The sequence below is a fragment of the Homalodisca vitripennis genome, chromosome 3 (assembly GCF_021130785.1).
Source record: "Homalodisca vitripennis isolate AUS2020 chromosome 3, UT_GWSS_2.1, whole genome shotgun sequence".
NCBI classification, from domain to species: domain Eukaryota; kingdom Metazoa; phylum Arthropoda; class Insecta; order Hemiptera; family Cicadellidae; genus Homalodisca; species Homalodisca vitripennis.
Window position 1 is genome coordinate 122,682,674 of NC_060209.1, and position 23,511 is coordinate 122,706,184.

Below are 23,511 nucleotides of genomic sequence, written 5' to 3' on the forward strand. Positions count from 1 at the left end.
CCATGTTCTGAGGTGGACTGTGTGTTAAGATCCAGAACTGTGGAGTGAACAAGCTTTTAATTTTTCTGGTTCTCTGAACATTGCAGTTTGAGAATTGCATTTTATGAGATTTTTGGTGTGTCGAGAACATTGTAGATTTTGTTTAGCCTTCTTTGAGGGATTTTTGGTTGTGGTGGGTATCTTGTAACTATCATAGATAACGTTTTTGCCTCCAACGAATCTGTCTAAAAAGTCTAACTTGTGGTCAGGTTTATAATCCTTCCATGTTATAGTCCCATTTACACGATTCTTTATTTATTATTATTAATGTAGTTACAAAATCACGTGTGCTTATTGTTTAAATATTTAACTACTGTTTGGAAAAATAATACATATGTAAAAATAATATGTTATATTTTAGTAATACTAAAGCTAACTTATATTTATTTATTTTTTATTAAATACAACACAGAATAATAATATATATATATATATATATATATATATATATAATGTTTAACTGATCTTGGGTATACTAGCTGGGGATGTTTGATAGTAATGTTGGGATAATCGTAAGATTTGGTAATCCACTGATGGCCAAATCTCAGTATTCTTAATTGAGATCTGTTAATTTTAGAAGGGGGAGAGGGGGGTATTTTGGTGTTCAAAGTGTCAAGTTCAACAGTGATAACTTGAGATACATTAGCATTTCTCAGATGTTCATGGATTTTCAGCATGTAGTGAAATTAAAATATCAATATTATGTCAATGAATTAAGCAGAAAATTCTGCCTCAATCCTTACGAGTTTACTTAATTATTATTCTAAGATATTTAACTTTGTCGAAATATGGCAGTGTAATATTAATCATTTATAATATGTGCACAATGCCAAGTGCGATAAAATATTCGGCACTAGAGGCATTTTATAAATACTTTCTTTTTACTAACAAAATTTGTATATTTGAGTAGTGATTATTCAAATAATTTGTACATCTGGGAGCTAACACATTCTTTAAGTGAGCAGGACTTTAAATGAATCAAACCAAACCATTCAATAGCAATAGAGGGGATTTATTTATTCAAAGAAATAACAATAGAAACAACATCCAACATTAAAATAACCAATTATTGTAGCCTATTATACGTTGTTATGCTAACTAGTTACATACTTTGTTTTAATGGATTCTTATAAAAATATATCAGTCTACCAGCGACTGAAAATTAGTTTCCATTGTTATGCGTAAGTCATAATTCTAGTAAATAAAAATAAAAATCTTAAGAGGAATGAGGAATTTGCTCTGACAGCGATATGTGAAAATGTAATTGCACAAAGCTTGCTAAAGTTTAGGAAATAAAAGAGTAAAATTATTGTTGACTCTGTGTTGATAAGTTGTAAATTAAATTAATTAAATCATTCTTTCTATTTTAATATGTGTAGGATGTAAAAAAGCACCATAATTGATTATATAATTAGTATAATTGTAATACTAAGTTTGTCCTTATTGTATATTTTAGTGCTAATGAGGGAGAACTATGTATCTAATCCTTAACTTGGAAGAGTTGTGTGTGCAAATTAGTATGTTTAATTCTCAACTTTAGCCAAAAGTAGTGCCCAGATGGTTTCAAGGTTAATTTCTAAAACCTCCAGCTTTTTTTAATCAACTTTTTTGTGATTCTTACAATTGACTTGTTCTTTTACTCTCATATATTATGTATTGTCATATATCAACGGACTTTTGAAAACAATGCTTTCCTTCTTTTCAAAATTGTTTAAATGCATTATTTTTATGGTTTTTACCAAAAGTTTTATCAGAAAGTTACAGAAGAGTAAGTTACAGAAAATCAGTAACAGTTAAGTAGCAGTTTAAAATCTCTTCATAAATCTTCAATAAATTTTACTCTGATCTCATGTACAACAATTTTTCTAATAGTAATGAAGAAACCATTTCCTTTTTTTACAAGAAATTGATCATTTTAAAAACAAAGACACTATACAAATAACCAATTAAAATGGCTTCTGAAAGAGCACTGTTTTCAAATGCGTTTTGGTTATACAATATACTGCATATTTACATTTTTATGATGCTTGTGCAATAAATAGGTGTAAGTGCTATCAAAGTGATGTATCATAAGAATGTAGTTTATTTTGAATAAATGTTTTTCTATGAATTATCTGAGTTTTTCTATTAGGTTCCTGAAACATTGCCTAAGAAACATACACTTGAGTAAAATGTAATTAGGATCCACCTGATTCCTTTTTTTACTTTTTAAGACTAAATTTTGATTCATTAACAATAAATGTAGCTGTTTGTCCTCTACATTTTTTACTGAGTGTAATAATTTATAATAATATGTAATATGTTTTAATTTAATAAGTATATAACTCTACATCATTTTGAATGTGAGGTAATTTAAAAATAAAATATGATGAAACAGAACAAACACATGTTCTATGTTCCTTATATTAGTATGGAAAGTGATCAGGACAGAACATCTATATTTTATAAGCCACTGTTGCAATAATGATAAATGTATAACATACATTAATCATATTCTAATATTTATTATTAATTTGTAAAATAGCCACTTCCAAAATAACGCGCACAAATAAACTTTGAAAATGTGTGATAATGTAGGTATTTGTTTAATATAATTTGGTTTGAGAGATGCCAGTGTTGTAAAATCTTCTCTCTAATATCATGGTCACAAATTCTTGTAGATTTAGAGATCTAAGTTACTTCTACATTTACCCAATATTTGTATATAATTACTATACAATTTTAAAAATATACCAAAATCTTTTAGTACATTAGATATATATGGGAAATAAATAACAGATTGTGTATAACTGAGTGATTTAGTACTCTATATTATAATTCAATTACAATAATTTCTATTCTTAACACAGTACATGAATTAAATCAACTACAAATAATACATAGCTGAATAAATAGTTGTTAATGCATAATAAAACATAACAACAACATAACCACTCTGTTACATGGAGTTTATTTATAAACACATCAATTTTTTGATTATTTAAAAAAACATTTGAGGTATACATTTGAATTTTTAAACTTGGTCAATAACCAAGCATGATTATTTTGAATATTATTGCTATTGAGTGGAAGAAAATGGTTAATGCATGGTACCTGATATTTTTATGTGTAAAATTTCAGAAACAAATTAGATCATGAGAATTTAATTAAATGTTACTTTTTTGGTGGTCCAATTGACAAAATGTTCTAAATTTGCTACTGTGATCTGATTCCACCTTTGTGGTAGTAAAACTGTGTAAAAGCATTATTTTTAATCTATTAACACTTATATCCTAACAGAGTGGTTTTTTAAACATACAATATATCAATATTAGTTTCTTACAACTAACATTTTATTTTATTAGACTGCTGTAATGCACAGTTATGTAATACATTATTATTGGCTTTAGGTTTTAACATGTCTCTTGTTATGTGAAGTGGAGAAAAAAATTGCACTGTTAAAATACCCAGAATGTTGGTGCTTATTTGTTTGGCTTTTTTAATTAAATTTTGTGAAAAATATTTTTTCAACTATGTAAAATTTTCTTATAAACAGAGCAAATATTGGTATATTATTAGCTGCAATGTGTAATTTGTTTAGATAAAAAAAATATATAAATATAAATATGTAAATAACAAATACTTTTTAAAAATTTTAACAGGAGTATACTAATTATATTTAAACTGTTTTAAAATAATTTACACAAACAAAAGTCAACATTATTAACCATTTAAAGGCCAAGTTAAAAATGTCATATAATGCCCAGATGGGAGTGCTATATGGAAAATTAACAACAATAAAACAATGCTAAAAATATAATCTCCTCCCCCCCCCCAACAGAGATTTAAAAATTTAAACTTATAACTTCCTTTTCTGGTAATGTACTGTAGAATAATTCTGATATACAAGTAAATGTAACAGTAAAATTTAGTTGAAAAACAAATTTGTTTAATGGCTTTTTTATTTTGCACAAACCTGACAATTTTAAATGGAGTACTATAAAAAATAATTAAGTTTCAAATATGTATGTATTAGAATTACATTTACAGTTATATATTCTCATTTGCAGGTGATATAAATACTCTGTTCTTATTCATATAAGAATGTTACAGAACTAATCATAAATTAAGTTTGGCTCCTATCTACAGGAATTACAAGAAACCATATCATTCCATATTGTAATAAAAGTTAACAGAATATAAAATTATAACCACTATTAGCTACAACAAGCTCACCGCCACGTATTCAGTCACTTAGGACCTATTTACAGGGTTAAAACGTGTTCCAACATTTTAGTGTGTGGAAAATTTTGAAGGGTTCATGGAAAATACGTTATGGCATTGACATAAATGTAGAAATTTTGTGAAAGTTATAATCGTAATTATTTATTTAAATTCTCCCTTTTATTAACTGACCATACTGTAGAGAATAGTTAGAACAGCAAATGAATACAGTAAGAATCTGTAAAACAAGCGTCAAAATAAAATTCAATTTCAAATCCCATTTTGTATTTTTCTTTTAGAAAGAATGTAAATACACAGACTATAGTGATGAAATAAGTGAAAACATTTCTTAAGACATAATCATGACACACTATTTATTGTCATTTTTAACCTGAATAAAATACAACTGCATTCCGTGTTTGCAACCCCATCCTGCAACTGTTGTAGGCACATTGTGTTTAACTTATCAATCAAATACTATTCATAATTTCTTCTGTTGTTTTTTTGATTAATTTATTTAAAAATTGTATGTTGTGTGGATTAGAAAACACAACTTTCACAGGTTAAAAAACCTGCATAATATAGTTAATGATTTTGTAATAACAATGAAAACTGTATGACAAAAATAACCAATTTCATTTTTTGTATTAAATGTCATAAAAATGTAAAATATGCATTAAATGAAATTAAAAAGATAGATAGTGATCAATTAATAAATTTTACATTATCAAATGTTCAATAAATACTACCGTTGAAATGTATCAAAAGTAAAATGATAAAACTTTATCTTGAGAATTAAATGTAATGTTTCTCTTGTAATATTTTGATTCATTCATTTTACGTTTCTTTTACATTTTCATCTTCTATGCAAAATCAAACTAATTATATAAAGTATTATTATAATAGAGTTAATGGCAAAATAGGATTTTGATTTTGTGTCATGAAACAAAGTAGGATAGTGTAAACAGTTTACACTTTAGTCTAAATATTGTTAACTGTGAAGATCAGGTTTTCAGTAATTTGCCATTGTTACATGCCCTTTTATCCTTTTTAAATCATCTATCATCAATAATGAGCTTCAAAGAATGTTCTACTGGTTCAAGATTTTTTTTGTGGCTGTAATTATAAAACGTTTTGAAAACTGTGCTAACATATTTTATTATTAATTGCAATGACAACACATTTTTGAAACTATCAACAATGTACAGTATATAAAGTCTTACCCATGTAAATTCATGGTGTTTGAGATAATATTGTTATTAATTTATTGGATACTATTTCAATTCATCGAACTATTCGAGTAAAACTAATATAAACAGTGACCTCGGTGCACAGTTTTTACAGATAGAAGTAAATACAGCAGCAGCTTAATTTACACTAATTACCAGTAAACCCTCTGGCCACACCTATAGCTAAATGTTGCATGTTAAAGTACAAAAGTAGACTCATTACCCACTCTAAAAATTATACTATGAAATGGTGCACTTCGGGTAAAGGTGGCTTAATTGAAATAATATAATTCCTCTACACAAAGGCATTATGTATTAATTTTGACATTGCAAATGAAAATTTGAGCAACTTAAACTTTTAATAATACATTATTTATTAAAATAATAACGCCTACTTAAATTATTAAGCCCTTAACACATACAAAATATTTAATTAAGCATCAGGTAAAAAAAAAACAACTAACACATAAGCAACATGCTTGAGCAGTTCTCTAAAAATATTTTCACGAAATTATTTCCAGAGAATCTGAAAATAGGGTATTATTTTTAAGACACAACTCACTTTTTTGGAACAAAACTTATCACAGCCATTGAAAATATTTTGAGAAAAGACTCAACTGGAAAGTTTGGCACTAGAGGGCTGTTTCATGAAAACCATCTGGGGCCGACCCTGTAACATTTCTGTCGGTGTCAGTCAACTGAGGCATCTCTGGTAGACTCGTGGAGGACTGAAGGGTGCGTGGTACTTGGAACTCATCATCACCCAGGGAACACTGAATACCAGACTGGGAGCAGTGGAACACCCGACACGGACTGTCCTGAAGCCAAGGAATGGCCGAGTATGAGGTGCTGGGTTGGTCGAAGGGGTTACTATCCGGGCTGTATGCACCAGGAGACAGTGTGAACTCTGTCTGGCGTTTCCTTAGTAGCAAATCCTTCATGGGCGAAACAGGGCTTTCAGACAGTTCGGACGGAGTGTAGTAGATGGACTGCTCGTCAAGTCCCTCATCGAGAACTGCAGGGTTGGTTAGCTCCTCTAGTTTTGTCTTAGCATAGATGTCAATGTCATGGACATCTGCAAGGTCTGCTATGTCTTGACTCTCCACAAACACTGAAGACTCAGAGCGCCCACAGGAGCTTCCCCGACAGTTCTCCAGATACAGGCTCGGCAAGTTCTCCAGTATCTTGTTGAGTGTTTGCTGCTGAAACTTGTAAGACTCACGGAAGCGTAGCACTTGGTGGGAACCGAACTTTTGTATTCGATTTCTCTGGAAGACATAGTTCTCTCGCACCCAACCCAACTGAGTTGTTGAATAGTCCCTCACCTTCTTCATCTACAAAATCACCATGCAGATTAAATTAGTTAAGTAATTATATATACAGAAACTAAAATATGAACATGTTTTTATTTCTATATGTTAAACACTTTGTAAAGATTAAACTGTCTTTGGATAACATTTATGAAATTGGTATTTTGGAACCCATCAACAATTGTATTAGGTATTGTTATAAATTAGTTTTATAGGTTGAGCTATTTAAAATGATTGATCTGTTCAAAATTGAAGATGTATAATGGTTAATGGTACACCTAGTTTTATAATTAACATGTAAATGTGTAATAAGTAATGGTATATTTTATAAACAAAACTGGGTGCTTTTTAATTTCTAACTGTTAAAAATACTTTGTTTAAATTTTAAGTTATTTGTTTGACTTTTAACTGTCAAGTCAAAACGGCATAGAGTAAATTCGATTTAAATTTCTACTATTGTGTTTCTTATTATTTATAATAGTGAGAAAAATAAAAAAATCAATAATTGTTAAGTATTGAAGTTACATTCCTAGAACTTATATATTTATTTGGAAATTTGTATTGTCAAAGAAGCAATTCAGTACTTTGTATTACTCAGAACATTTATCTTACTTGATCGTAGTATTGGTCTCTTATTGTTGAAAACTGATGGGAGCCGTAGTGTTTGAAGTCACGGATGTGCTTGACTTGTCCCTGGTAACTGTCCCTTATCCATTCCACCTGCTGCGCACAGTTTTCTTTTATCCTGTGAACCTAGAAATACAACAGTATCAATAGATTGAAGTTTTCAAATATGAAAGCTAAAGTACAAGAATAACATTTTTAATGTTTTATTTTCTACAAATATTTATGACTTCAATTATATTATACCACCTTATAATTTCCTTTGGTGGTCATTGTTATAACTGGTTTAATTTGTTTGAATCTTTACTCTTTGTATGATTTAATATAAAATACGGATTGTTTTAACTGGTGATTTCTTTGGTTTCTCCTTCAAAGAATTCCAGGTTTAACTACAGTTAATTACTATTGAGAATTTACCCTATTATACATTAAGTTTAAAGTTTTTTGTTTCTACATCTGATACTGAGTGAATGTTTAGTTTAGTGTTGATAAATATATTGTTTATCACCTCTAATATCTTAGTTTTATTGAATGAGTTCTGTAGTGTTTGATATTGGAAATAGTTCTACACAATAGTACTGCTGTTATTAGTGGAAATTACCATACTAACAACCATACTGGGTTCCCTTGTCTTCTTGGATTGTCAAAAAAGTGCAGTTGTTTATATTCTTTTACTCTATACAAGAGCAAGCAGTTTCTGTTTTCACTTGATGATCGTAAGTCTTACAATGCTCACAAACAAAAGAAATTTGAAAATCTCTGTCAATAAATCCCATTAATTTCTCCCCTCCTATAATAAGATTTTACTTAGCTAACTATTCTAAGTCAGAAAGAAAGTTTTTTTGCAGAAATCACACCTGGTATTACCTGTTGAGTATAATTCTCTCGTAAACTCTTGAGTTGCTGTGATTTATACATCTCAATGTTTTCCCGTTGTTGCATCAGCTGTTTACTTCTTTCTTCAACCAGTCCACATCTAACAGAGTAACAGTTATTAATAACATTTAACAATGGTGAATAAAAATAAATATTGAAATGATTTTAAAAGGGAATATTGATTTTATTGTTCATTTTTACAACATGACCAATGTTTTACAATGAGTTACATGTTTCACGTGATTAGTTTTGCTCTTGATTTTCATAGAAAATAAGACTGATTGAAGTGAAGTAATGACTGTAATATGGTACAGTAATTATATAATTGACTGGTTTACTATTGAGATTTAAATACATTAAGTGATAAAATTATACTTACTTTTTACAAAGCCAGTGGATAAGTTGTCCTATAGCTGTACATAGAAGGACAGCTAGAACAGCAGATGCTCCAACAATAATACACATTATTTTGATGTGAAAAAATGTCTTTCGGTCAAGTGTAACAACAATGTGTGATGTAGCATTTCCAACAGGATTAATAGCAATACATGTATAGATTCCAGCATCTTGGCGCAGAAGTTCTTGTATTTTTAAACTCCCATTGTTGAGAAGTTTCACTCTCGATTCCACCACAGGTTCTAAATCGTATAAATGTATCCGAGGGTGGCTTGAAGAATTATCATTTGAATTCTTGTCAGGGTAATGATGAAAGATGTAGCCAGATGGAGTGACCCATGTTATGGAAGGTGCTGGTTCCCCATCAAAGGAACAAGTGAGGATCACAGTTGAACGGAATTCTAGCACCTGAGATAATGATTCATTTACAGCATGTGGCGGTTCGCAGTTAAGTGATATAAGTTTTTCAATCATGTTTTCCTCTTTGTCACATGTCAGAGTTTTGTTAACTGCATGTTGGTGATTGCTTAACCACTCGACAAACCATCTTGATTTACAGCCACATTTCCATAAATTACCCTCAAGTTTCAGTTGTTCCACCATTTCTAAATGTGAGATAAACATTGGCAACACTGACAAGTTTCCAAAACTGAGGTCTATGTACTGCAAGTGATTACTCGAACTAAATTTAAAGTCTTCAATTGTCCCTAGGCGGTAATTATGACTAGCGTTTAATACTCGTAATCGTTTTAGCCTTGCCAAGAGACTTGCACTTATATGCGATATCAAAGTTTCGCTTAATACTAAAGTCTTGAGATCTGAATTAGTTTTTAATAAATCACTGTCTACAGAGTCAATTGGGTTTTTGCTTAAATTCAATACTTGTAAATTTGCGAGCCCTTCAAAACAGTCCCTTGGCAGCTTTTCAATACCATTGTTTTGAAGGTCTAAATTTTCTAAAGCATTGAGTCTTCTAAATAAATCAGATGTTATATGGATTTCATTGTTTGCTAGATTGAGAATTTCTAGTTGCTTCAGAGTTGAAAAGATACTTGCTGGGATATCTTTCAGTCTATTGTTATTTAGCAGGAGTACAACTAAACTTGGGTTAAAACTCATTTCATCGGGTAATTTTGATATGGCATTGTAAGACAAGTCCAGAATCTTGAGTATGCTGCAGTTGGAATAAACTTCATAGTTGGTTGAACTGAGATAATTTTTTGCAAGATACAGTTCAGATAAACGTTTTTGAGTTTTTAGTAGATCAGATGGCAATTTTTTTAATTTGTTGTCGGCCAGATTGAGCACTCTTAAATATATCAAGTTGTGGAAAACTGTTGCTGGCACTTCACTAATAAAATTTTCACTGAAATCAATATGTTCTAAATAAGGTAGTTTTGCAAAAGTCAGTTGGCTCAAACCTTTTATACCACTCCCTTTGTAGATAATTTTGATCATATCTGATCCACTAGTTGAAGTAGGAACTAGATTTGAGGATTGTACAAATGGAGTTGAAACATTGACATAAGAGAGGCTAGATACAGATGGAGGTAGTTTGATTCCGATGTTGGTTCGATTTTGGCAAGTGACATCAACAGTCTCTGTGTAGTGGTTGTTGATTATGCATTCGCAGTTTGTAGGACATAATGTAAGATACTTAGGCACAGAGTGGCGAGTGTGGTGCTCTACACAGACACACGCACGCACACACAACAGCAGCAGTAGTAGTGAGAAGGGCTCTGCCACTCGCATTGTGCACTATGCTCTTACATCACCTGGAAATAATTCATACTTAAGTAATGTTAGAAAACTAATTTAAATTAAATATCTATTTTAACTGCTTTTGACATAACCAATGAATTGGAAACAATCAGTTAGATGTTGGAGTGGATGGATTATATGATAGTTATTCTTAATTTCTCTTATCAAGTTACTGTATATTACTGTACTTTATTCTTCTCATAGACATTGAATGTAAGCTCTACATGACAATATCTCAATAAATATACTTATAGTTAATTTTTATTTGTTTAATGTTGATACTTGATTAATGGATGTGGTAAAGTTGTCAATTAATAAAAAACTGACACCAAAACACATTGGCAATAAAACATCTTCTAATATTGCGTTTTATAGAATTTTTTAAATTTATTTTTAAACCTTGATAGATAACAAACAGTTTTACACCCTTTGAGAAGCACATGCAAAAGGCCACTGATGATTTAATGTTGTCAGATAAAGCCTACCTATAACTTTCTGTGTTGCCAGTTATTCTTCAGAAGGTTCAAATCTGATATAAATTTCCAATAAACAGCAACGTAAAAAAAAACTTCAATTATACCTGAAAAAATTAGATTTTACATGTAATAGACTATGGTATGATACCATATTAAAGTAATTAATAATAACATTGAAAATGTAGTATCACTAGATCAAGGAATACAACATTTTCCGATATATAACTTTTTATTTTGTGCAAGGCCTTTCTGAATCAAAGATTCCATCATCAGGCACTTCACAAATTATCAAATGTTTACATTTTTGTAATAATAATTAATTTTATAATAACATATGGTAAACAATTTGGATGTACGGTTAGCCAGTATAATTTGTGAAGTACCTGTTGATGGAACTTTGATTCAGAAAGGCCTTGCACAAAATAAAAAGTTATATATTGGATAATGTTGTATTCCTTGATCTAGTGATACTACAATAAACCGTTTTTTCCATGCTCCAAGATTCTACATTGAAAATGTAGTCATACATTGATGTCTGACAGAGGAATAATATCTGTTCAACAGGGTTAATGTGTGAAACCAAGTCTTGAGTATCAAGAAACCATCTAATCTATCAGTGATAGAGATGTAAGTTACAGGAGATAAGACCAAAGTGAATATAGAGCAGTGACGATTTTTTATTAAGCCTCTTACATGCATATAGATCGCCTATGCAGTGTGCAACGGCATTTAAGGCTATTAATATAAATTGGTTGTCTGATCAGAAGGAAATCACCCTCTTCTGATCAATTTATAATCCTCGTGTTTACAGCATTAACATATCTGCTTGAAAAAGCAGATATATCCTAGAGAAAGGAAGACCAAAATTCCACTCCTCCTAGTGTAAACTCCCAGGCTAGTTCTGTCAGTTTTCGTTCCATCCATAATCTAGATATGCCCTCTCACTATTAGGATCAGCCCTCCCTTGTAATCCTCTCTATTAAGAACATAGGCAAAATTGCATTACACAAAGCGATATCTAAATACCATGAAATCAGGTAGGCACCGAGGAAAAGGATAGATTTTAATTCTTGAAACCAGGTGTTATATATTTGCACCATATAATGATATAAAGCACATTGTTTTTTTACCTTCTTTCTGGTATCGGAGATTGCATACTTAATGAGCATCTCATTTTAGTAATCTGTGGCTTTTTATCTAGTTTAAATGCTTACACTCTCACTAAAATTATTATAATATGAAACATAAACATATCAATGTGATTAAAGAACTATTAAAAATGTTAGATTTATAGGCTATATATTTATTTTTCTTTAGTGTGGTGGTTATGTCCTGATATCATTGGGTGTTGAATTTCAAGTTTGTTTTTGTCACGCCATCATGGTGTAGTTTGTTTATTTATCACCAATACTTACTATACATTGCATTATCATGATTTATAATTATATGCAATAAGAAAGTATGGGATTTTAATATACATTAACGTTTAGTCTACAGTTTGTTTAACTCAAATGTGGGAAAAAAGGATTCTTCATGTCATTTATTACAGGAGGGATTTTGTGGAGTTAGGCCAACTTGTTACAAATCTTGCCACATGGGCATCAATTGATTTAATTACTTACTTTTCTCATTTTAAAAGATATTTTCTATTTATTTGGCAATAAAAGTAAAAGGAATTCAGATACTTTTAGTAGGCCCAAATAAAAAAAGGGCTTAGAAATGTTTATGTGACAATAATACAGTAACATAAGATAGTTAATTACATGTTTGTTACTTAAAATTTAATTCATAGTGAAATAATTGGTAGAGCTTATATATATTTAAATATCTTGGTTCAATTATATATCAACACATGACTAATATTAACTTTTAAGTAAAGGATATACTTAAATTAATAGAAGCATCACTTATATGAGTCTATTCTAGATTGAACTAAATTTTAGATCTTGTACCATAGTTTTCATTCTACTTTCCCAAAATAGTAATTGTAGCCTATGTTAAAGTTTGTAACTAAAATATTCGTTCTAGTTTTTAAAACGTAACTGTAGGCCTAATTTGTCTTTTCATAACGATGAATAAAATTTCCTATTCAAAGCTCTTAGAAAAGTCAACACGCATCTTAGTAGGTTGTGCTTCTTGTTCAGATGTAAAATTATACATTAACCCTCAGATTCAACAGTAGGCATATTTTCTAGAGTAATAATACTTGTTTTTTTAATATAAATATTTGTCATGTACAACTTATCAGTCTGTTACAACTGTTGATCTATTCTTCTCAATAATATTGACTAATATAGATAATTTGTAAGACCAACTTCATGATATTACTGGATCAACTTGAATTTGGGTTACAAATTTAAATAAGTTTTCTAATAACACAAGGTAAGGAAATCAAACAAAACTAGACATTCTAAACTAGGATTAATGTTGCAGTAAGCAATAAAAAATATTCAAACACACGTAACCAACCTTATTACTGAGTGTCAACTGACCAATCTCTTGGGTAGGTATGAAGTAAGGTAACTAGGTTAGGTGAGTTTTATCACTTGCTACAGAATTAATTCCTGCAACATCTAGATTTGTCATATTTCTTCACCTTGTGATAGATATATTAGAAAACTTAATTAAAAGCAAACCAAATTTGAGTTCATACAGTAATAACTGAGAGTTGTTCTAATAATTTAATAATTTTTGTAATCGCAATATTTTAAAAATGTATTAGGTTTTTAAAGTCTATAGTTGTAGGTCTGTATCAGTCCACCAAAACAATTGATTAGAATGTCAAATTTAAACTTTTATTTTAAAATCAAAAGAAGTAGTGAGTTAAAAATACTCTTTAAACATAACTAGGCTAACAGGGTAAACAAAGACCTAGCTATAATATAAACTTGACAAATGTTGAGTTGCTATTGTTTTTTATGGAGTTCAAATTTTTGACAGCTTAAGGAAATAAACAATGGTCCAATGCCAGATAAGATTCATCAAGTGTAGATTCTGCTAAGCTTAGTCTTAAAAAAATGTATCCCTGTTTTGAGTGTAATCACCTTGATGTTGTGTTTTGGTCTAGGTAACCAATGTATAACAATCTAATTAACCAGAGATAGACCTATTGTTTTTTGCAATCTAGTTTCATTTTAATGGAACGTTAATGATTATAAAATTAAAACAACCAATGTTTTTATTTACAAAATTGACATTATTAATAATTTGTTTTAGTATCAGTTGTAGTTAATTGTATTTTGATATTCTACATGATCCGTTTTCATGATCCAGAACTGTAACTAAGTGAACAAGTTTAATGTAGGTTATGTCATAACTTCCTCTATTATACATGTATTAATAATACGCATACATTTGCACTTGGTCACATTAGACTTGTTTAGGCCTAAGTTTAAAAATCGAACTCTTGGTTGAATACGTGTACATCAAGATCAATTTTATTTGGATTAGGATCGCTTGCATGGCCTACAATAATTTAGCTATTACATCACTATGGACAAAAGAGTTCAAAACGAGGAATGTTTAAGTAGTTACTTGCTCCTCTTCTGATATTTTCAATTTATAAAAATTAGATAACGATTCAGGTAGCCTAAATATTTTAGGTCTTAAATCCAATGTAAATAAATCTTACCTTCCAAGTGGACATTTTGTATGCCAAATACTTGATTTGTAAGAATGTTTCTTTGGCATGATGCCTGATTATTACGTAAAGGGATGGATTAAAATAGTCGTAGAAAGAATTATGTTTTGCATTATTGAAAGGAATATCACTGATAATTTTAGTGAGGAGAACGAAAACACTTGATCAAACAATGGAAGGAGGTTCTCTTTACATTGTATTTATTTCATTGAACTCTTCTACCCAATAGTAACACATACAACTACACAACACAATATAATTTCAGACGCAATCACAGTTTTCCACACGGAAATTATTTACAGTAGTAACAACAGTCAATTATATTGTGATGCAAGTGCGTACGAGAATAACACCTACAGTACTTCCGAACTGAACACTACCAGTGCCTGGCACTGCCACTGCCACTGCCTCTAAGACTGTTCAGCTGTACGATCATCATGGCGGCTGTGGCGTGGTGCTGTCGGCAAGGTCGTGGTCCGTGGATTCAATAGTGGGTGGGGTTGGGGCCGGGAGGGGTATCTCGTAAAACTTAGCTCTGCATTAAATTAATGTTGTTGTTTCGTTCTTTTAGATACATAACCAAACAGTCGATAATTAATTATTAAATTAATTATATAATGAAGCGACAGCCACTAATTTACATATCTGTACGTTTGCCTTAATTCAATTCTTTGTTAATACATGATTCATCTACATCAATAAAGTTAAAGTATTATTTATTACATTTAACAGATTACTCAAATTATCATTCCATATTCATTAACTGTATATTATTTTAATATAGCCTACGGAGTAACGTCCCATTATAACATTAAATAACATCAAGTCAAATAAAATAAACACTACAATTATTGTATTTTCAGATCATATAACTATTTAAACGTGTTTTTTTTTTTTAATTTTTTTTTTAAGTTATAGAATTCTATAATATAAAGACATTAAAGATTTAATTTTATGTTTTAAGCATTTAACTTAACATCACCTAGTGACGGTATGATTTCGGTAACATTATACATATGTCAAAGTCACTACACTATTATAACCCCTCATCGGTTAAGTCGTATTTTGAGACACATTTTACCACCTTTTAAATTGGCAGTAGTATATCTGCGGCGCATAAAACATCATTTACGTCTTATTTCCAACAATCTTCGGTTGGTTCAAATTATATTTTAACTGGTAGATTCCACGCTTTTTACTTAACTGTTTTCATTTGACGACTCTATTAAAAATAAGGAATTATCAGTTTACTCTAATAGATATAAATTTATTCAGAGGAGATTGGCGTAAAATAGTGCTAGCGATCTACAATATACTGGATGTTAGAATCCATACTTCAACCTAGGAGGTCCAGTATTTTTTGTAAAAAGCAAATAAAAAAATAACAATTCTAGTCTTGTGATGTGATTGACTATAATGGATAGTGAATTCCCATCTAGTGAAAGGAAGTATACTTATATAGGATTGAAAGAGTGTAACGGGAAATAACTACTGAAATAACTGTTTACTATTAGTATACACTATTTGAATTTTCACAGACTTGTATGTAGTCTTGTTTCTTTATATGTAAACAAATGTGTATATTAGTACACATTTTTTAGAAGCACAAACCTCTGAACATTTTGTATATTTAAGAATTTGTAATAAAAGAATTTAGGTTCTGTTTTTTGGTAACATACAATAAAAAAGATATTTGGAAAATAAGGCTTCTGATAAAAAAAACACCGTTATTAAACTAAATAAAATTTTAATTATTTTCTAGCATGTAGCTTATTTGTCTGAGTTTATTTCTGTATAAAAACATCGTGCTTTGTCCAATAATTAATTTTACGTGATAACAATTTAAAAATTGTGTACAGCATCATATGGTGGGCCATTCAAGGCTTACATGCTTTCCAACCACAGGGTTTTAGTAATAGTTTGAACATTACATTGATTTACTTCATGTAAAGTAGGTAGGAACGAATTATTTGTAGGAAATGTATCTACAATTTTTTATTTAATAAATGATAAGTAGACAATTAATGTGCAATGAACTATTTGTTAATCTACAAAGTTTCTTAAGCAAGGACTTAGAGTGAGTTCTACTTTTAAACTTTGTAATAATACTAGTCTTTACCAAAATGACCCACACTATAATACCATAGGTGATTTTTTATATGGGCAAGCCGCTTTCATAATCTATCCTAAAAATGAATGTTGATAATCTATTCAATTCAATTCAAATTCAATTCAAAACCTTATTTATTTCCAAATAAAGAAATTACAGTTCCATAATAGAGTAATATATACTATAGTAATTTTCAAGTATGATTAAAACATTAATATTACTTAAAATATAGGAAAAAAGTACCCACATAGGCAAGCCTGTGCGTGGGCACGAGTCGTTGAAAAAATAGGTCGACCCACATTGCCGATAAGTTTTAATCATATATAACTCAGATATGTAGCACACTTAACACACTCACGTACATCCATAAATACATAAACCTAGCTCCCATTACAATAGAGCTAAAAAAAGTAAGTAAGGTAACGGGGCATAGGCTAGTAACAGACATGAGCCTGAAGCAAAAGAAAAAGAAAATCCTATCTGTAATTGGATGCAATAACGTTCTGTGTTTATCTGTTTATATGATAAACACAGTAGGTCCCAAAATTGAACCCTGTGGAAATTGAATCAATTTAAGAATTTGTATTGATGCCGCCTGTATGTCGATTACATTAAGCTCTGAACCGCGTGTATTACATTATTTCAGCTTTGTGTGACTGTGAATAAATCCTTTTATAGTTGTCATTTGATCATCAGACAGATGGAATGATAGTAGTGTAAGAAAATATATGTAGATGGATACATTTACTTATCAGGTGAATGTACAACCATTACATTCTGATTTCGGAGTTGTAAACAAAGGAGAGCTGGAGCAGAAACCGCCTCCTACTTTTTTTGAAAATTTAACAACGTCTATTGTAAACCATCAAATATTTGCGTGCTCTTTTTTTAACTAACGTTTTTAGTATGTAATTTAACAAAAATAAGAGGGAAGTAAATACTTTTATCCTCCTAGCGAAGTGTAATTTTGAAACATTTCTACTCTAATAATAGGTATTGAATTAAAATCATCAAAAAATAAGTTCCAATCATAATTTAAAATAACGCAAACAACAATTTGTTATCATTAATAATAATTACTGTATTTTCATGTTAGGTCTGCAACAATTTTTATACTGAGATTCGTATAAGATTGCGTTCAATTTTGAACTTTCTTTCTCAGCTGATAAACAAATTCGGTATATATGGGCGTTGTGCCAAGCTCTATTTCTATATGTCTATAATTGAGCAAGGCAGACGTGAACTGACCTACGCCAGAAACTCAGATCTGTTGCTCGGTAGGTGGCCTTGGACCCTCTCACGTGGCCACTTCACGAGCCTCGCACTTGTTACAGTACATTGTCTGCGAGCCTTGTTTATGTGTTGTACCAGCTACCTCACAGTTTCAACGTACTCCCCTTAGTTCATATTGTACCCATAGCCGACAGAAGTAAAATGACCTATGCCAGGACACCCAAAGATTTTTTGTCGCGGTAGTCAAGTGGCCTTGGACCCTCTCACGTGGCCACTTCACGAGCCTCGCACTTGTTACTCCTACAGTACATTGTCTGCGAGTCTTGCTTATGTGTTGTACCAGCTACCTCTCAGTTTCAACGTACTCCCCTTAGTTCATATTGTACCCATAGCCGACAGAAGTAAAATGACCTATGCCAGAACCTCGAAAATTTTTTGTCACGGTAGTCTGGTGGCCTTGGACCCTCTCACGTGACCACTTTACGAGCCTCGCACTTGTAATCACATACAGCTTACTCCTGTAGTACATTGTTTGCTAGTCTTATTCTGTTCAGGCAGAACTGTCAGGCTTGCCGGTACGTGTATGGCAGCCGTAATTTATCAGTTACGTTATATACTGTGATGTTACGATGATGGCGTGTCCGAAGCGAAACTAAATCTAAATAGAAATGGAAAATTGTGAAGCCAGGAGGAAGATGGTAAAAACGTGCCAGATAGTTGTATTCAGTCACAGTTTTGTTAATGTTCACATACATATTCAACACTGGTGAAATACTGATATTGTACGGAACACTTTATTATGAATTGTACTGATTGATATTTCTCTGTATTGGCAGCCCGCCTACACAGCAATTGGTGCTGGTTCCCCAGGTTAAGGGTTAGATACGGCTAACTTGGACTGAGTTACTACCCTATCAATCATCCCTGACTTTTTAATGTAGACGATCGAACCCAAGGAAATTTATACATGTTTTACAAATGGCAGCGATTCAAAGTTTAATATTTTTTGTGTTAGAGCTAAGAACCCTATCTTCGAAACTTCATAATATAAAAATATACGCATAACCCACGACATATACAGTATTCGCATATTCTCCAGATTCACAATTGTATCCGGCCCTACAGTGGGTAGGGTTAGATAACTAAACTAGTGATTTTCCTTAATACACAACTTGCTTAAGAAATGTGAATCGTCTTGCCAAATACGATGTTAATAATAATAAATCTTTATTGCGATTTAAAGATCTTTTTTCTTTATTATAAATTTAAGCAAATTTTATACAATCGTCAATATACAGTATATGAAATTATAAAATGAATTAAACTTTATAAATCAATTTAAATGCAAGTAATTTCAATAATTAAAAAGTTTTCAGCTATGCTGATTACAATAATTTAGAACAGAACTAAAGGACGTGACCAATTCATTTAAATTAACTTCAAATTTAATCCCAGCGGATCATCATAAACTCTTCAACAGAGTACAACACCCTCGACACCAATAGGTTTCTCAATCGAGCTTTTAATTTTTTAGGATCATTAAAATGTTTTATCTCATCGGGGAGCTTATTTATGAACCTTACGCCAACCTCGGATGGTAAACGTTCGAACGTGGCAGTTCTGTACTGTTGAATACGGAAGTTGTCCCGGTCTTTAGTCCCGTTTTGGTGAACGTCTCTGCCTTGGACCAACTCACACTTGAATCGGCAGTACAGAGCAACCTGAAGGATATAGAGACAGGGCAAAGTCAGCAATTCAAGCTCCCTGAAGGAATTTTTACATGCATCTCTAAATTTCAATTTTGAAATAATTCGGACCGCTTTCTTTTGAATTCTAAATATTCTTTCAAATTTGTATTTAGAACAGCTGACCCACAGTCTCAGCCCCGTTAAAGCCATTGTATTAAAATGTTACAGGATAGTGAGGAATGCGCAAATTTAGGATATTAAATAAACCTGTAATAAGTAACAGAAATTGTATATTTCTGCTATTGTTATTAGAATTAGAGAAATAGCTACAAAACTAAGTTTATAGGACTTCATCTATACAAACTCGATTATGTACTCGATAATTATAAAATGTTCACTATTTTCAAATATAAATCTGTGTAATAGGTGCAGCCAGTGTTGGCTCGCCTGCAGTGTCGTCGTGCCCGGCTTGGTAGGAATGTGCTCGGTGGCCATGTTATGACGCTAAATATAGTCAGAGCTATCGCAATCCGTCCTCGGCTCGGAAGTGGTGATAACGAACTTTACCGATCTTTCCCGAGTCCCTCTTCTCTATTGATCCACGGTGTTTACAACGAGCTTTAAGTTTGTGAATATACGTAATTAATTGTATAGCGTTTCTGTTATATAGAAATTAAATATAAATAAAAATTCGTGTTGGGATTTTGTAGTAGCTGAAAAGAAATATACAAAAATATTGACAGTCGAGTGCATTTACAACAGTTTGAGTAATTCCAGTGTTATTAGAAGTGGTTATTGGAAACTGTTGGACTGGCTCTGACATGTACAGTTTACTTCAACGCTAACCATTATACGTTATCGTGTGCATTATGAATATAAAACCATATGTTAACCTTTGCATAACAAGGTATAATCCGTCATTCTAGCTATAAAACTAACTTTAACGGCAAATTATGTATAGATTATCTCCATATATTTATTGTCGAATTTAAGTTTTTCCTCTAATTCCAAACCTCAAAACTAATTAAAATTAAACTAGTAATAATACTATTGTGCTATAGGGGTGGGAAGGTATGACTACTTTGTATATACCCTATCTGAAATTATCTACGAAACAACCAAACCTTGACAAATATTTACATACAGATAACTATAATTAGTTACCTCAGAATCGCACTGTCATGGTTTTAAAATAAACCAAGACAGAATTTCTAGTCTATGATGTTCCAACGTTGAAACTAGTGTAATCGTAACAAAGTTAAATTGATTTCAAATAAGTCGGTAACATAATTAATGTACAGATAAAATATATGTTGCTCATATAATTGAATTTAAATAGAACTCTGAAAGCCAACTCTTGGATATTAATTCAGTACATTTTCATCATTATATAGCTTGGATTAACAATAAATTACATAACTCTACTTCGAGAGTTCCAGTAATGTAGTTTCAGTAATACTGTATCTAATTTTAGAAATTAATAACAGTAATGGTATCCTGTGAACGCATCATACACTACTACATAAACGCAGATGTATGAAATCATGGTAACATTAATAACAAAACTAACCCCGAGAGAAATGAGAATAGGGTTCCGTCTGCATGCTTCAGAACAGAGAACAATTTTTCTTTTCCGCTGCAGAGGAAATATCAAAACTTATTTAGATACATACATTAGCTTCTAGACAATGGATATGCTGATTACTATGTCCATTTTCCGTAATACGCCGCCCCCAGTTATTATCGAGATATGCACGCTGCTACAATAACTATAGCGGTGGGGTGCTTTGTACAGCGGCAGTTGACCTGACCTACCTTCACAAGTCCCAGATGTACTGATATAACCCACACTCCCTCACCCCCACCACAATTTCACCCTCACGCCAATACAGGTATACGTTTCAACTTATCTCTAGGTAGCAACTACCCAAGCTTAGTTTGCACTGTTCGAGGTAAGTCTATACATTTTACTCAAAGACAGTTGCAAACCGTTTCTGATAATGTTTGTCTGAGGCCTACTACAAATAAGCTATATGTAATGTTTATGTAGTATACGGGCATTATATTGCATTGAATGCGACAAAACAGGGTTATGAGGGAACTGCTCGTGTTGTGGTGGGGAGGGGGGTGCGACTGGTCTCACTATATTCGGCCATTAATCCCACTTTATTTCAGTCACCACTCGCAACCATGGTTTAGATGAGCGTAGTAGATCGAAACCACGATCTGAGATCTGTGGTTTTAGTACATTTCGATACTCGCACTGTGGTGAGACTGGTGCGACTGGCCCCACTATGCTCGGCCATTGATTCCATTTTATTTCAATCGCTACTCGCAATCATGGTTTGGAGGGAGTAGATCGAAACCACGATCTGAGATCTGTGGTTTTAGTACATTTCGATACTCGCACTGTGGTGAGACTGGTGCGACTGGCCCCACTATGCTCGGCCATTGATTCCATTTTATTTCAATCGCTACTCGCAATCATGGTTTGGAGGGAGTAGATCGAAACCACGATCTGAGATCTGTGGTTTTAGTACATTTCGATACTCGCACTGTGGTGAGACTGGTGCGACTGGCCCCACTATGCTCGGCCATTGATTCCATTTTATTTCAATCGCTACTCGCAATCATGGTTTGGAGGGAGTAGATCGAAACCACGATCTGAGATCTGTGGTTTCAGTATATTTCGATACTCGCACTGTGGTGAGACTGGTGCGACTGGCCCCACTGTGCTCGGCCATTGATCCCATTTTATTTCAGTCGCTACTCGCAATCATGGTTTGGAGCGTAGTAGATCGAAACCACGATCTGAGATCTGTGGTTTTAGTACATTTCGATACTCGCACTGTGGTGAGACTGGTGCGACTGGCCCCACTGTGCTCGGCCATTGATCCCATTTTATTTCAGTCGCTACTCGCAATCATGGTTTGGAGGGAGTAGATCGAAACCACGATCTGAGATTTTATGCCAACTCAATTCGTTAATGGAAGAATGAGGTTACAGCGAGGCTGAGATAACCGCACTAAGGCGTTTGTCACTATTTATATATACATACTTCACAATAATATTAGTTGTCACGTTTATTATGTATTATAAAACTAGATTAAATAGATACTTGTTAGATTGTATTTTGTGGATTTCGACATACCACTAGATGAATATATATTTCTACTGGAATGAAAACTCTCCGGCTAATCTGAGGATCCCGCTTCTCTCTCCTGAACTGCCTGTGAGTTTTACTTCTTTCAAATTTGTGTTATAAACCCTTTTGAGGGGAAAGGTCTGGCTGTGACATTTTTGTCAATTATGAGAATTATACGTTACTGCTGTGACATTTTTGCCAACAAGTACTGTACCTCTCAAAGCAAAAAACCCTCTGAATTCTTAAGATAAATGTTTCCAGAATATCTGGTATATCCTGGAGGTGTAGGATAGCCGCGCTCTCACCTCAGTAATATTTTATTTGTTTTATTTGGGTACATAGATGTTCCACAATTTTAAAATGAGAAACAGAATTGAGTAAGGAGATCCCACTCTCTATTACAGCAATATCCGTTACCAGAGTAGATGTTGCTTTGTAAGATATAACAAGGCTTTAAGATCGCGAATATTTCAACCTCATGCATTCGTGGTTCAGCCTTTAAACGATTTATATTTAATCCTCATAGCAACGAGTGTTATTTGCTACCGACCGTTCCGCGCAGTGGGTTTGAACAGTGAATTCCTTTTAGAGTACAACCAAAAATATCTGAATTTACGGAAGCGGGTACTAGCACATTGTGGCTATTTACGTACCGGCCGGCATGTGAGTAGGTAGAGGAGCAACATACATGCAGTATTCAGTAAGCAACTCGTCAGGCAATTAGATCTATTACGTATACTTTTGGGTTCTTATCGTTCGTCCAGAATATTTTTTTTTGGCA

At 32.1% G+C, this 23,511-nt stretch overlaps 2 protein-coding genes across 3 annotated transcripts in view; one reads left to right on the forward strand and one right to left on the reverse strand.

The window, feature by feature from the left end:
- LOC124358339 (putative oxidoreductase GLYR1 homolog) overlaps positions 1–23,511 on the forward strand; it is an 87,002-nt gene that overhangs the window by 41,244 nt on the left and 22,247 nt on the right. The window lies entirely within an intron of this gene.
- Positions 1,031–15,009, reverse strand: LOC124357472 (leucine-rich repeat and immunoglobulin-like domain-containing nogo receptor-interacting protein 3). 2 transcript variants are annotated; one of them, XM_046809303.1, is made up of 5 exons: positions 14,912–15,009; positions 8,661–10,452; positions 8,273–8,381; positions 7,394–7,534; positions 1,031–6,805 (listed from the first exon to the last, which is right to left on the reverse strand). In XM_046809303.1, the coding sequence occupies exons 2-5, from the start codon at positions 10,427–10,429 to the stop codon at positions 6,104–6,106; spliced, it is 2,721 nt and encodes a 906-aa protein (XP_046665259.1). In that variant the 5' UTR covers positions 10,430–10,452; positions 14,912–15,009; the 3' UTR covers positions 1,031–6,103. The 2 variants fall into 2 exon arrangements, with proteins under 2 accessions (XP_046665259.1, XP_046665257.1); XM_046809301.1 differs by having other exon boundaries at positions 14,546–14,985.